We start from the raw sequence: 16,204 nt of genomic DNA, 5'->3' as shown, positions 1-16,204 counted from the left end.
CAACTGGAGAAAGCCCTCGCACGAACCGAAGACCCAACACAGCCAAAAATAAATAAATAAATAAAAAAGAAAATCCTTTCAAAAAAAAAAAAAAAAAGTCTACAAACAAGAATGGTGAAGAGGGTGTGGAGAAAAGGGAACCCTCCTACACTGTTGGTGGGAATGTAAACTGGTGCAGCCACTATGGAGAACAGTATGGAGGCTCCTCAAAAAACTAAAAATAGAGCTGCCATATGATCCAGCAATCCCACTCCTGGGCATATATCCGGAGAAAACCATAATTCAAAAAGATATATACACCCCAGGGGCTTCCCTCGTGGCGCAGTGGTTGAGAATCTGCCTGCTAATGCAGGGGACACGGGTTCGAGCCCTGGTCTGGGAAGATCCCACATGCCACGGAGCAGCTGGGCCCGTGAGCCACAATTGCTGAGCCTGCGCGTCTGGAGCCTGTGCCCCGCGACGGGAGGGGCCGCGATAGAGAAAGGCCCGCGCACCGCGATGAAGAGCGGTCCCCGCACCGCGATGAAGAGTGGCCCCCGCTTGCCGCAACTGGAGAAAGCCCTCGCACGAACCGAAGACCCAACACAGCCAAAAATAAATAAATAAATAAATAAATAAATAAATAAGAAAATCCTTTAAAAAAAAAAAAAAAAAAAAAAGATATATACACCCCAATGTTCATAGTAGCACTATTACAATAGCCAGGACATGGAAGCAACCTAAATGTCCATCGACAGATAAATGGATAAAGAAGATGTGGTACATATAAACAATGGGATATTAGCCATAAAAAGGAATGAAATAATGCCATTTGCAGAAACATGGATCGACCCAGAGATTATCATAGTAAGTGAAGAAAGACAGAGAAAGACAAATATCATACGATATCACCTATATGTGGAATCTAAAAAAAAAATGATACAAATGAACTTATTTACAAAACAGAAACAGACTCACATACATGGAAAACAAACTTATGGCTACCAAAGGGGGAAGGGGGGGAGGGATATATTAAGAGGTTGGAATTGACATATACACACTACTCTACATAAAATAGATGATCAACAAGGACCTACTGTATAGCACAGGGAACTCTACTCAATACTCTGAAATAACCTATATGGGAAAAGAATCTGAAAAAGAATAGATATAAGTATATGTATAACTGAATCACTTTGCTGTACACCTGAAACTAACACAACATTGTAAATCAACTATACTCCAATATAAAATTTAAAAATAAAATTAAAACAAATTTTAAAATTTTTAAAAATTTAAATGAGTCAATAAATAAAGAAATGGAGAAAAGAAATCTGCCCCCCCTCAAAAAAAAAAAAAAAGTGGTGGTCCACTTCACTGGACCACCAGGGAAGTGTCAGGGGACTTCCCTGGTGGTCCAGTGGTTAAGACTCCGTGCTTACAGTGCAGGGGGCATAGGTTCAATCCCTGGTTGGGGAAATAAGATCCCACCTGCTGTATGGTACAGCCAAAAAAAAAAAAAAAAAAGAAAAAAGAAAAAGAAAAAATGTGGCAGGACTGAAATTCAGACTCAGCACTCAGGCTCCAGAGGCCTCACGGCCAAAGAGCGTGTCATGTGCGCTAACCAACGCCACGGCCTGCAGCCATTACCGGTGACAGTCAGAGACACACCACTCACCTGGGAAGACCATCATAACATACGTCATCCTTACAAGGCACATAACAAAACCAAGTGTGCCACGAATCCTGTTTTTAAATAAATACACAAACATACACATAGCAAAAAATTCTGTAAGAATGTGCAACACACATTTAACAGCGATTATTTCCAGATAGTAAGATTATGAGTGGCGTCTGTCCTCTTCGTACTTGTCTGTTCTCCACTCTGCCGCCCAGGACCAGGTATTCATTTGTTGTACAGTCAATCAGTTAGAGAAACAGAAAGAAACCCTGCATGAAAAGGGTGTTTGGACCGAAGTCCTGGCTGTGAAGCTGTGGCGGCAGATGGCTCCCTCCTGGTTTGGGCCTGAAGTTTAGCCCCTTATTAGTTGTGAAACGTCTTCCACAGACAGCAGTGCAAGGCTCTGGTCCACTGAGTTGGGAGCGGCAGGGGGAACCGAGTGAAGGCAGGTCACCCCCACCGGCAGCCTCCGATTCACCTCGGCACCCTCAGCAGGTGCAGTATGCCTTTTCTTAATTGAAGTACAGTTGATTTACAATGTTTCAGGTGTACAGCAAAGTGATTCAGTTATACGTAGATATATTCCTTCAGATTTTTTCCACTGTAGGTTATTACGAGATATTGACTATAGTTCTCTGTGCTCTACAGGGGATCCTTGTTTATCTATTTTATATATAGTAGTGTGTACCTGCTATCTATGCCTTTTTATTTACTATAACCCTGATGCTTTGGTACCTGGGGCTTGCTCACCCTGGAAAGGCAGCCCCACCCCCCAGGGCTAGCCAATCCCTGGAGACAGTAAAGACTAGGGTGAGACTTGCACATGCAGACTAACCAATCCAGAGCCCATACCCCAACACCTTCTCTGTGGAGTTCTGCTCTGGGCCACTCTCCACCTGCCCTAATCACCCAGGTACCAGACGACTGGAGACAGCCCTAGGCCCCAGAGCCCGCTGGAGTTATTCAAACCAGCCGGTCCGAAGGTGCTCCCCTGCCCTGCCTTGCCTTGCCTTGCCTTTCCTGGAGAATCTACAACAAAGGCTCTTGCCCACGTTTTCCTCCAGCCCCCTCTGCCTCCTGATGACCCTGGTGCTTCCCCATATGGCCCTGTGTGGTCCCTCCTCTCGGGAACTGTGAGTAACAAACTATCTTTTCAACTGTTGACCTCACTATCGCTGAGTAACAACGAGACCTTCATTTACAACAGCAGGTGGAGGAATTCCCTGGCGGTCCAGGGGTTAGGACTCCGCACATCCACTGCCATGGCCTGGGTTCAATCCCTGGTCGGGGAACTAAGATCCCACAAGTCTTGTGGAAAGAAAGAGGGAGAGAAAGAGAGAAAAAAAGAAAGGAAGGAAGGAAGGAAGGAAAGAAGGAAAGAAAGAAAGAGAGAGAGAGAAAGAAAGGAAGGAAGGAAGGAAGAAAAATACAACAGCAGGTGGCACCTCCACTCCGGCAGGTAAAAGACAGGTGAAGGAGTGCCCCGCATCTAGGGACCCGTGGGCCTCCGGCATCCTTGCCAAGGCTGACAGTCACCTCTGAGGTGCTCCCCTGCGGCTCGGGCCGAGGACCACGCCACGCCTGCTCCCTGCTGCCTGCAAGTTGGCAGTAGCCTGAACCTCCAGCCTCCACTGCAGTCATTCTGGAGGCCCAGCCTACCATGGGCAGCCGCCAGGCTCCCGCTGCCCACCTCCACTCGCCCGGGACACTCACTGCACCACGGCCCGGGGTTCCACGGGGCTCAGGCTGTCATACACAGTGACCAGGTCACTGTCACGTTTGTCACAGGTTGCGACGTCGAAGCTGCGGAAGGTGAGGCTCAGTGTGGAGTCAGCGTCCCCCCGCAGGGTCCACTGGCAGCGGGCGTGAGACGGGTAGGGGCTGTCGGGGAAGCCAGGCGTGGTGAAGCGGGTCGGCTCGCTGCCACGGGCGTGCAGGGCAAAGCTGCAGCTGTCTGCGTGGGGCAAGAGGATATGGGGCAGAGCTGGGCAGGGCCATACGGGGAACAACCAGGACCCCCGCCTGAGGTGGAGGCCCCTCTGAGGTGTCCCAGGCTGCTCTGGACCCGGGAGAGACTGGGAAGCGGGCTTCTCGTGGCCCGGGAAAGGCGGAGGGATGTGCTGGCCGTCCAAACCACGTGACTTTGGGGGACCCCCTCGACTGGAGGGGCATCTGGCCACATCCCCCCGCTTCTCCTTTGGGAGGAGGGCGCAGACTTACTGTCCTGGGTGCTCTGTACTGTTCTGGGGTCAGTGGCTGAAGAACAAGAGGGAGAATAAAGCATTTACTGACATGTCTATTTCCTTATTCCTGCTTCCTTACTGCCCTAAAGGGAGGTGCCCGGCCAGCAGGCAGTCTCCTCTCCTGGGCACTGGCTCTGGGAGAGCTGGCCCCCCCTGCCACGGTCCAGGGCCTGCCCCAGGCCAGACAAATGCCCGCCCCCGCGCCCCTGCACTCACGGAAAGCCACCACCGAGGTCAGCACGAAGGAGCTGACAGCGCGGGCCCGGGGTGGAAGTGTGACCACGTGCTCCTGCGCCAGGGCCTGCTCGGCCTCCCCCACCAGGTGCTTGGGGACGCTGAACTCCGACCAGTAGTAGGCGATGACGCTGCCCTCGCTGGGGAGAGAGGGCGAGCCTGAGGCGCCGGGGCCCACCCCTCCCAGGCGCCCGCTGAAGACGGGGCAGGACTAAGAGCCTCCCGAGGGGCCTCACCAAGAGACCTTCTCCAGGCCGGGCCGGCCCCCAGGCTCTGGTACGCCCACCCACCTGCTGATCCCTTGAGCCAGAGGCCTGGGCCCTTTCCTCTCACAGCCTCACGCCCAACCAGACGTGCTGTGCTGTGGGGGGCAGTGCAGCTCAGGCTCAGGAGCGGGAAGAAGCCTGGAATGGAGTCTGGGTTCTACCTCTAGCTTGGGCACGCGGAGGCACAGCTCCTTGCGCCTGTTTCCTGAACTTGAAAGGGGCTGACAATGCCACCTGCCACGCAGCACCCATAAAGATTCAATTAGACCAGCAAAAGCAAAAGTACTTTGGAGATAAAGTCAGGACAAGGACTGGGGCCTTGGCTCTCTAGGCAGGACCTCGCGGCCTCATGACTCCGCAGGCCCCAGACACTGCAGCACAGCAGCGCCTTCCCGCCGGCCTTCCAGCACCCACCTGAAGGCGGTCACAGCTGACTTCCTGTAGTAGGGGCCCAGGACAGGGATCCCGCTGTATAAGAGCTTCAGCTGAGGGAAGGAGAGGAGGCTGATGGGGGTCCAGAGAGCACCCATGACCCCGGCCCCCCACCCAGGCTGCTCCCTCCCTCCTGGGACCCGGGCCCCCTTCCCAGGTGCCCGGGAGCCCACATCACACACCAGCCCAGGCATCTGGGAGCAGAGGGGAGCCTCCTTTCTGCTGGGCGAGGGTGCGCGTGCCAGAGCCGACAGCAGGGCCTGGGCTCTGCCCAGGGATGGGACTCACCGCTTCCTTCACCTTCTTGGCCAGGTTTGCAAACTCAGTGGAGCTGGAGTTCTCATAAGCATCCAGAAAGTTCTCGTTCGTGACCCTCAGGTAGCCATTGAAGACCTTCTGGACTCGCACGTTCCGGTCTGTGAGGGACCAGCGAAGGACGGTGGTCAGAGGAAGGGACACACGCCCTCCTGTCCCCCCACTGTCACAGCTGCCCTCAGCCACCCCGGAGGAGGAGACCCTGAGCCCCATCACCTCCCCGTGGGAGGAGCCCTCCTTTCCCTCCCCCCCAACCGCACCCTCCATCCCTCCCTCCCGCTCACAGCAGGCGGCCCTGGGTGGGCCCCTGGAGGGGGGTCCACTCACGCTGGAAGTGCCACGCCAGGAGCCCCGCCACGAGGGACAGCACCAGAAGGCCGGCCAGCACGGCTACCGCCACCACCCACCGCCGCAGGCCGCCCTTCTCCACCTTCCTGGTGTTGTTGGCCGGCAGGAACTCCACGCCTTCCTCAAAGCCATTCATGTTCTGAACAGAGAGATCAGTGCACTGCCGGTCAGAACCCCCGGCCTCAGCAGCCTCCCAGCCCGGCTCGGGCAGAACCCTTGCACGCTGTCAGCTCCACCCAGGAAGGAAAAGCCAGGAGGAAGGAGCTGTGGCCTCCCCTCCATGCACCCCCAGGCACGTGCTGCTTAAGAGTTGTGAGTTTCAATAAAAGGGAAGCGAACAGCCCATCTGAACCCAGTCATTGAGGCTGTCAGCTACATGACTCATCTTTGACACAGGAGGATGCCCAGATGTGGGGACAGAGGGCCCAGCCCAGGGCCAGGATTGCCTCGGGCAAGCTGCGCTGTACGCCCTAACCCCAACCCTTGCTCCACCGATGTTTAACCGGCCAAAAGCAAAAAGGCAGTAAACTGGGCAGCTCTGCCGTGCCACTGCAGGACAAGTCACTCCGCTCTGAGCCTGAAGTCTCCCAGTCCAGGACCCCAAGGTGAGCTGAGAAGGCCAGGTCTCTACTGGAATCCACACCCAGGCTCAGACCCAAGAGCATGAAAAACAAACAAAACTTCCAACAAACAGGATGGCAGGGGGTCTCCAGGAAGAGGGGGGCATGAGTACGGGCGGGCAGGTGAGGTGTCTGCAGCACGCGATGACAGGTTGGCAACTTTTCCGCCCTCCGACACACTATCTGCTGTCCTAAACCCAGGGAGGGGCTGTGCCCTTTTATTCATTTATGATTATTGTTTTTTAAAATTTTATTATTTTTTGCTGTGTTGGGTCTTTGTTGCTGCGCGCGGGCTTGGGGCTACTCTTCGTCGTGGTGCGCGGGCTTCTCACTGCAGTGGCTTCTCTTGTTGCGGAGCACGGGCTCTAGGCGCACGGGCTTCAGTAGTTGTGGCACGTGGGCTCAGTAGTCGTGGCTCACGGGCTCTAGAGCACAGGCTCAGTAGTTGTGGCGCACGGGCTTAGTTGTTCTGTAGCATGTGGGATCTTCCCAAACAAGGGCTCGAACCCGTGTCCCCTGCATTGGCAGGCGGATTCTTAACCATCGCGCCACCAGGCAAGTCCCGGGCTGGGCCCTTTTAGAGTTAACTGCCTCATACCTACTCCAACAGGGTGTGTAATAAAAGCAGTAGCCCCACCCCAAATTCCACAGATGTGGCCATGTTTAAGTTTACAGATTTGGTGTTTTGGTATTAACCTCATAACTGTAAATGAAGTGCTTGAACTGCCATTTCATGATTTGTCACATTCAAACATTACCTATTTACTCACTGTTGTGAAAGATTCTCCCCACTCCTGCCACATCTGGATACTCGTTTCTCTAACTTTAGTTTCCTAATTGGTTATATTTGTGACTTTATCCAATATCAAACACAGAAATACATCCCATAGCTAACCCTACCACGGTAATCATATTACAATACATAAATGTATCAAATCAACACGGTGTACATCTTATTATGTCAATTACATCTCAAAAAGAAATAAATTTTTAAAAAGAAAATAAAAAACACAGCCCAGAGGCACTTAAAATGTTTCCAAGCTGCTTGTTCTGGAATTTGTCTCCATATTTCTAAATAATATGCCAATGCCAGTAACTCTTGATTCATCTATATAAAATATAATCAGCTGACTTCCTATTCTGATACGGTGGATTTCGATGTCCTTCCTTCTCTGTCTCTCACCCATCCTCTCAATAGTTATGGGGCTAAAGTTTAAAAAAAAATTATATCCATACTGTATGTTTTCATTATTAGCCTTTGAAAATATTGTTCACTATTGTTTCCTTCTCACTACAACTGAGTTGTTTTTCCTGCTGTGAACATTCATTTACTTGGGTTTCTTTTTAACATACACCCAAGTCATTCCATACAATCTAAGAGCACTGCAATGTTCTTCTAATCTTCCACATGTAAAGTCTGTCAAAGAACCTCTCATTTCATTTTCCTCCTGGGGGCACTCTGTCCTTTCCCACAGCTGCTGTCTGGAACTTCCTCCACCACCATCCTGGGAAGTTCCTTCAACTCCCTCTTGTGTGTGTGGTTTGTTGTTGTTTTGTTCTGTTTTTGTTTTTGTCTTTTTGGACGCACTGCACAGCTTGCAGGGTCTTAGTTCCCTGACCAGGGATTGAACTCGGGGCCATGGCAGTGAAAGCACCGAGTCCTAACCACTGGGCCACCGGGGAACTCCCAACTCCCTCTTGTGTTAAAACCCCTATTTCCTGGATTCCATGTCTTCATCTCTCTTGGCTTACTTCATTTGGGTGGAACACATACTTCAGTAGTTTCCAGAGAGGGACGTTTCTTGTGACTTTACATGTTTAGAAGGACCTTAATTCTGCACTCATTTGGCTGGGTATAGGACTATAAGTTTCAAATAATTTTCACTTAGAAGTTTGAAGGCTCCAAAGTTTTCCAGCTTCTAATTGTGCTTTGGAGAAATATGATAATAGTACAAATCCATTATTTTCTATTCATGATTTGTTGTCTTTCTCTGAAAGTCTTGAGTAAATGCTTTGAATTGGGTCTTTAAATTTCACTACACTGAGCTCTCCACCTGCCCTTTGAATCTGGAAACTCATATCTTTCAGTCTGGGGAACTTTCTTGTATTATTTTGTAGATTATGTCCTCTCCTGCATTTTCTCTCTTCTCTTTCTGTAAGTTCTATTATACTGATCCTCTGCTTTACTTATCCATCTTGTTTTGTAATCTTTCTATTGAGTTTTTCATTTCTGCTATCAAAACTTTCATTTCCAAGAGTTCTTTCTTATTTTATGAATTTTGGAGGCAAAATCTTCTCATCCTGATATTTCTATTGAGTAACTTTTCTCTGTTGTTGACCTCCTCTTTCGTGTTGAAGACTTTCCTCAAATGCTTGAGGATGTGTGGCTGTTTACTCATATTTAGGAATGAAGTCCTAAAGGTTGTTCAGAAGCTCTGTGGGCATGGCTTGTCCACAGGTGGCTTCACCTTGGCCCACAATTCAGTGGCTAGCCAGATATTTCACTGGGCACTCCCAACTGCTAGGCTGTGTAGACCTTTTCTATGGGATGGTTTAGTTACTGCAGAGAATAGTTTTCTAATCTTCTGGGTGGGGTGATTTAAACCCAGCCACTACCATTCAGAACATGGGAGAGAAAAGACCTGTGACTGTTTTCCCCTTCACTTCAGCCTTCTGGCACCTGCTGTCCTCAAGTCTGGAGAAATCAATTTCCCATCCCTTATGGGGGACTCATGGGTAGGAGTAGTTTTGTTTGGGATGGAGGTGGGGCTCTGGGGATTTCTAACAATGCCCTTCCCTGTCTCACCTCTATCTTCCATAAATACCTGAGCCCAATTCCTGAGTCTGGCAGAGGATGTTATCAGAGAAATGTTAGAAGAATATTTCCAAGCACCAAAGAGAGGTATGTCTCTTCAGATTGAAAGGGCTCACTGAATGGTGAGAAAGATAAATGAAAAAGCACACATAACAAAAGATATCATGTTGAAATTTCAGAACACCAAAGCTTAAAAGTACATCCTCTATTGCAAATGACATGACTGACAAGGGCTTAATTTCCAAAATATACAAAGAAGACATACAGATGGACAATAGGCACACAAAAAGATGCTCAACATCAATAATTATTAGAGAAATGCAAATCAAAACTACAATGAGGTACACCTCACACCAGGCAGAATGGCCATCATCAAAATGTTGACAAATAATAAATCCTGGAGAGGGTGTGGAGAAAAGGGAACCCTCCTACACTGTTGGTGGGAATGTAAATTGGTGCAGCCACTATGGAGAACAGTATGGAGGTTCCTTAAAAAACTAAAAATAGAGTTGCCATATGATCCTGCAATCCCATTCCTGGACATATATCTGGAGAAAACCATAATTTGAAAAGATACATGCACCCCAATGTTCATAGCAGCACTATTCACAATAGCCAAGACATGGAAACAACCTAAATGTCCATTCACAGATGAACGGATAAAGAAGATATGGTATATTTATACAATGGAATACTACTCGGCCATAAAAAAATGAATTAATGTCATTTGCAGCAACATGGATGGACCTAGAGATTATCATACTAAGCGAAGTTAGTCAGAAAGAGAAAGACAAATACCATATGATATCACTTATATGTGGAATCTAAAATACGACACATGGGAATTCCTTGGTGGTCCAGTGGTTAGGACTCCACACTTTCACTGCTGAGGACGCGGGTTCAGTCCCCGGTCGGGGAACTAAGATCCCGCAAGCCACAAGGCGCGGCCAAAATAAAAAAAAAAATTAAAATACGACACTAATGAACTTATCTACAAAACAGAAACAGACTCACAGACATAGAGATCAGACTTGTGGTTGCCAAGATGGGGGGGGGGGGGGCGGGGGAGGGTTGGACTGGGAGTTCGGGATTAGCAGATGCAAGTTATTATATACAGGATGGATAAACAACAAGGTCCTACTGTATAGCACAGGGAACTATATTCAATATTCTGTGATAAACCAGGAAAAGAATATGAAAAAGAATATATATATGTAACTGAGTCACTCTTTTGTACAGCATAAATTAACACAACATTGTAAATCAACTCTAGTCCAATAAAATAAATGTTTTTAAAGGAGTACATCCTCTACACGCCTATCTGGCTATTTTTCCCCCTCTCTCATATTTTACATTTCTTTGTCATTTAGTTCTATTTTGGGATTTTTAAAAAAACGTACTCTCATAAACCTTCTATGGAATTTTTAAAATAGTTTCACTGAGGTACAACTGACATAAAATAAACTGTACATGTTTAAAGTGTACAATTTTTGGCATATGTATACACCCATGAAACTATCACTATGATCAAGGTAATGAACCTATCCATCACCTTCCAAAGTTTCCTCCTGGCTCTTCCCTCATTTCCTTCCCGATTCCCTTTCCCGTCCCCAAACTACCACTGATCCGCTTCCCATCAGTAAAGATTAGTTTGCTTCTTCTAGAACTTCATATAAACGGAATTAAACAGTATGTACTCTTTACTGTCTACTTTCACTCAACATATGAGATGCACCTGTGTTATTATGTTTATTATATTAACAGTGCATTCCTTTCCAGCGTTGAGTAGTAGCCTACTGAATGGATATAACACAATTTGTCTACTTAGTCACCTGTTAATGGATATTTGTGTTGTTTCCAGGTAGGGGTGATTACAGATAAAGCTGCTATAAACGTTCCTGTATGAGTCCTTGTACTGATATATGCTTTCATTTCTCTTGGGCAAATACCTTGAGTGGAATAGCAAGTTTGTATGACAGCTGTATGTTTAACTCTTCCAAAGTGACTGTACCATTTTACATTCCCATCAGCAGTGTGTGAGAAATCCAGTTGTCCACATCCTATCCAACACTCGATGTGGTCAGTCATTTACATTTTATCTGTTCTAATAGAAGTATCTCACTGTGGTTTTAAGTTCCTTTTCCCTACTGACTAATGATGTTGAGCATCTTTTCGGATACTTGGTTGCCATCTGTTTATCTTCTTTGGTGACTTATCTCTTCAAATCTTTTGCCTAGTTTTAAAAATTGGTTTGCTTAGTTTCCTATTACTGTATTCTGGTTACAAGTCTTTTATGAGATATATATACTTTGAAAGATTTTCTCCTAGTCTGTGGCTTGGATTTTCATTCTCTTGACTGTGTCTTTTGAAGAAGAGAAGTTTTTCATTTTGATGAAGTCTAATTTATCAGGTTTTTCTTTATGGATTCTGATTTTGTGGCTGTATTTAAGAAATCTTTACATAACCCAAGGCAACAAGGATTTTCTCCTATGTTTTCTTCCAGTAGTTTTAATGTTTTAGGTTTTTCATTTGGGTGTAGAATCCATTTTGAGTTAAAATTTTTTTTTAACGGTGCAAGGTATGGATCAAAGTTCTTTTTTTTTCTTTTTTCTTTTTTTTCCCTTTACATATGGGATATCCACTATCATCGTTGTGCAGACTATCCCTTTTCTACTGAACTGCCTTTGCACCTTTGTCAAAAATCAGTTGTCCATTTATACACGGGTCTACTTCCAGACTATTATATCCCATTGATCTCTTTTTCTATCTGTATGCTAATACCACCCTGTCTCCATTACTGCAGCTTTGTAAGTCAAAAAAGCTATTGAAATAATAAGTGAGTTTAGCAAGGTTGCAGGATATAAGATCAGTATCTAAAAATCTATTGTACTTCTATACATTAACAATGACCAATTGGAAATTAAAACTAAAAAAAACCCCAAACACCCTTACAATAACATCAACAATATGAAATACTTTTGGGAAAATCTGACAAAAGATGCAAAACACCTGTACGCTGAAAAATACAAAACGTTGGTAAGAGGAAATTTAAAAGACAGAAATAAATCAAGCAGTATCCTGTGTTCATGGATTGGAAGACTCAAGAGAGTTAAGATGTCTGTTCTCCTCAAATGTGCCTACAGAGTCAATACAATCTTGATCAAAACCTCAGCAGGCTGTTTGTAGAAACTTATGAGCTGCTTCTGAAATTCACATAGAAATGCAACAAGCCCTGAAAAAGAATAAAACTGGAGGACTTACATCACCGGATCTCGAGATTTACTAAAAAGGCAACAAATGTTTTTATTTATTTATTTATTTACTAATTTATTTATTTATTTTTGTCTGCATTGGGTCTTCGTTGCTGCGCGCGGGCTTTCTTTAGTTGCGGTGAGAGGGGGCTACTCTTCATTGTGGTGCGCGGGCTTCTCACTGTGGTGGCTTCTCTTGTTGCGGAGCACGGGCTCTAGGCACATGGGCCTCAGTAGTTGTGGCTCGCGGCTCTAGAGCGCAGGCTCAGTAGTTGTGGCACACGGGCTTAGTTGCTCCGCGGCATGTGGGATCTTCCCAGACCAGGGATCGAACCCGTGTCCCCTGCGTTGGCAGGCGGATTCTTAACCACTGCGCCACCAGGGAAGTCCCCAAATGTTTGTTTAATTTTAAAAAATTATATATTTCATTTCCAAGAGTGACTTTTATCCTTAGATGGTTCTTTTTTGAGCAGTCTTTTCTATTTTATGAATGCACTACCTCCTTGTTCTTTCTTAGGATACAAACTTGCTTGTTTTTATATTATCTTCAGAATCTTGTCTTTGCCCTTCTAGGCTATAGGTTTGCTTTAAATGTCCAATGGTCCTTGGTTGTCTAATCATACTTGAAAATGAAAAAACAGTAAGGCTTTAGCTAGACTCTCTGAGCAGACTGTGTTAAGTTTTTTTGTTTGTTTTTTGTTTTAATCTAGGCACACGGGCTTCAGTAGTTGTGGCGCGCGGGCTCAGCAGTTGTGGTACAAGGGCTCAGTTGCTCCGCGGCATGTGGGATCCTCCCAGACCAGGGCTCGAACCCGTGTCCCCTGCATTGGTAGGCAGACTCTCAACCACTGTGCCACCAGGGAAGTCCCTGTGTGTCTATGTTTATATGTGTTGGAAGAAATGTAACATAACAGTTTAATATGTTTATTTTCAATGCACAGGGTAATTTCACAACTGTTTTCTTACCCAAGCCTCACAGCAATCCTGGAATCATGCATGCCTGGTGCCCTCACTGCCGTTCTACGGAAAGGCAGGGAGAAATGGTGACCTTGCAAGATCACACGGTCACTGGGCGGCAGCTCCAGATTTGATCCTGATTTTCTACCTCCCTGTGGTCAGCTTCCAGGACTCAGGGAGCAAGTATTCTGGGATATGGGAAAGCAAGCTCCTTGGGAAGGGGAAGGTGGCCAACAGCATGGACAGCGGAGGCCAAGGGCCACCCCAGCCTGGCCGTGGAGCAAGTTGTCAGCCGTGACGCCGGCTCATAGGCAGGGCCCTGGTCGTCCCTGCACTGTGAATACCAGGCTCCACTCAGCCCAGAAATGCTGTTTAATCAGTAACTAGACGACTTCCTTTTATTACCCTACTCTTGGCTCCATTTTCAGGCATATTAGAGATCATCTTGCCTAACCCAGTCCTTTCACTGATAAGGAGACTGAGGCTGAGAGACAGGGAGTGACCTGTCCAAAGTCACAAAGGGAGTGAAGCCAGTAAAGCAGCAAAGCGGGACAAGCCACACCAACCGTCGTCGGGGTTTCACGGATGCACGGGATTGGGTGGCCCCCGGGAGCAGGTGGCAGGGAGCTCCCAACCGTTCGGGCTTAATTGAAAACATAACCTTCTCCCTACACATAACCGTCTCTCTACAGGCTGCAGAGCCAACAGAAGAGGGAGGATGCTGGTGCCTGCCTCCGCCTGTCCTCTCTTTCGTAAAAGTAACACATTTACAGGTGCACCTACAAAACACAGTGTTGTAAAGCAGGTGCTGGCCTACCACAAACAGAGAGAGCCCATGCAACTCTCATGGCCTCTTCTCCCCGGCCAGCTCGAGTTAGATCTTGGCTCAAGGCCAGCTCAGACAAGAGAGCAAGGGATGACTTCCTGGAGGACAGACAGGCATCAGGGGTGCACACAGAGGGAAGCCCCAAAGGGACAAAGGGGGAGAACCCAAGGGGTGGGGTGCAGGGGCAAATCAGATCACCACCATCCCCACCCAACTTCCTGGAGGGATAGAGGGAGTACCGTCCAAAAATCCAGGAGGGGAGATGTATAAGCCCTGGAAAATATCATATTTTCTGCTGGTTTAAGCACACTAGTGCGAATGACGCATGTCCTCCCCAAGGTCAGTGGTTGTCCAAAAAACTAATTTATAGAAGGTAAAAAGGAAAAGGCATATTTTATTTGATGCTATAGGAAAAACCTTTGTGGTCACCCTACTCCTGTTAAGTACGAAACTCACCAGGGCTGAAAGCTAAATGCTTAGCAAGCAAAACTGTGTCCAAGTCAACCACAGAATCCTCACGCTGGCGAGGACCCTTTTACCTGGTTCCCCAAGCGCACACTGATGGCCTGGCACCGGCCACTCGCTCACCAGGGCCCGCTCTCCCACCGGCTCCAGGGACCAGCAGATCCAAAGCCGGAAGGTGGCATTGGCAGCTGCGTGCGGTCCTCATGGGAGAAAAGCTACTGGTAAGTGTTCACGTTTATAAATAGCAAAAACAACACTAACGATCTAAAAGTCTGCACAAGATTTCAGTCAAAGCAGACGGAGAAGAAATAAATCTTCATGCCAGGCTCTCTTTTTAAAGACTGTTCCTCATTTGGCCAAGGTTGGGTGTGATTTGCCGGGAAGGCAGGGGATGAAGCTGAAGACTGAAGAGGTGGCCGAGAGTCCTGGGAGGGGCCACGAAAGGCCCTCACGTGACGTCTGGTGATGTGCTTCTGCAGCAGAGGATCAAGGTCAAGGGACAGAGGTGATGTCACTGGCTGGAGACACCGACCTGAGATGAAGACAAGGGTGGCTGGCTTCATGTGCCACGTCCAACTCTGCCGTGGACTGGTGGCAGGCGCTCTTCGCTCACCGGTTGGTTCCGTGACTCGGTGTACCCACCACCAGCTGGGACGGATTTCAATTCCATGATGTCATCCCGCCACCGTGGTCATGAGGACCATAAAATATCCCTGAGATGGTTCAAGCAAGAAAGCACAGTCTCAGCACCTGCAATGGTTTTCCAAGGTGAGGGCCAATTCCACAGCACTTCGAAGATGCTTTCCTTTTCAAGAGGAAAGACAAAGCCAGCATGACTCTCGTGGCCACTCCCCGATGCCAGTTCGAATCAGATCCTGGCCAGAGTCCCCAGAAACTCGGCATGGGCTCAAGGCCACCGGAGACGACAGAGCAAGGAGTGGATTCCAAAACTTTACACTGTATGTGTCATCCCGGGAGACGCTGAGAACAGTACGCGTAGCACTGAGATACCAGGGGTGAAACTGGAGAAAGGCCCCTTCTTCAAGCTGCTGGTGATGAAGGGACCCTGTACTTAGAGGGACTCTCTCCAGTTAAGTCAGCACCCACAAAAAAATTCAAGAGGCTGTGGGCAGCGTGCAGCCAATATGCAGGCTCCCAAGGGTGGCGACTTCACCCATCCTGTGGTCACAGCAGTCCTGGCCCGGCGAAATTATGAGCACAGAAAGGACACTTGACTTGCTCATCACAGGATGATCGAAGCAACAAAGGAGAAGGGAAAAGAAACCCATGTCGGAATCCACCCACTCACAAGCCCGGGGCATCTGATCCCCAAAGAAGCCAGATTCTCAAGAAACAGGAAACTCCCATTGACGGTACCACTCCAGCATACTCCAGACTTGCCTAGCCATGAAAAATAACGATAAAAAATATAAATAAAAGATGGGACTTCCCTGGTGGTGCAGTGGTTAAGAATCCACCTGCCAACGCAGGGGACACGGGTTCGAGCCCTGGTCCGGGAAGATCCCACATGTCGCGGAGCAACTAAGCCCGTGTGTCACAACTACTGAGCCTGCGCTCTAGAGCCCGCGAGCCACAACTACTGAGCCCGTGTGCCACAACTACTGAAGCCCGCGTGCCTAGAGCCTGTGCTCCGCAACAAGAGAAGTCACCGCAATGAGAAGCCTGTGCACCCCAACGAAGAGTAGCCCCCGCTCGCCACAACTAGAGAAAGCCCGCGCACAGCAACGAAGACCCAACACAGTCAAAAGATT

At 48.0% G+C, this 16,204-nt stretch overlaps 1 protein-coding gene across 4 annotated transcripts in view; it reads right to left on the bottom strand.

Moving 5' to 3' along the window:
- The window catches only part of ST14 (ST14 transmembrane serine protease matriptase), a 41,129-nt gene that overhangs the window by 12,581 nt on the left and 12,344 nt on the right, over positions 1 to 16,204 (bottom strand). For all 4 annotated transcript variants that reach the window (XM_057553515.1, XM_057553516.1, XM_057553514.1 and 1 more), the window contains 6 exons: positions 5,478 to 5,637; positions 5,124 to 5,251; positions 4,818 to 4,888; positions 4,120 to 4,277; positions 3,881 to 3,916; positions 3,374 to 3,614 (listed from right to left, as the gene is read on the bottom strand). In XM_057553515.1, coding sequence (XP_057409498.1) covers positions 3,374 to 3,614; positions 3,881 to 3,916; positions 4,120 to 4,277; positions 4,818 to 4,888; positions 5,124 to 5,251; positions 5,478 to 5,637 — 794 coding nt within the window. The remainder of the gene's footprint in view (positions 1 to 3,373; positions 3,615 to 3,880; positions 3,917 to 4,119; positions 4,278 to 4,817; positions 4,889 to 5,123; positions 5,252 to 5,477; positions 5,638 to 16,204) is intronic.

Source organism: Balaenoptera acutorostrata, chromosome 9, assembly GCF_949987535.1.
Source record: "Balaenoptera acutorostrata chromosome 9, mBalAcu1.1, whole genome shotgun sequence".
Taxonomy (NCBI): Eukaryota; Metazoa; Chordata; class Mammalia; order Artiodactyla; family Balaenopteridae; genus Balaenoptera; species Balaenoptera acutorostrata.
This window is presented reverse-complemented; position numbering and strand designations above follow the sequence as displayed.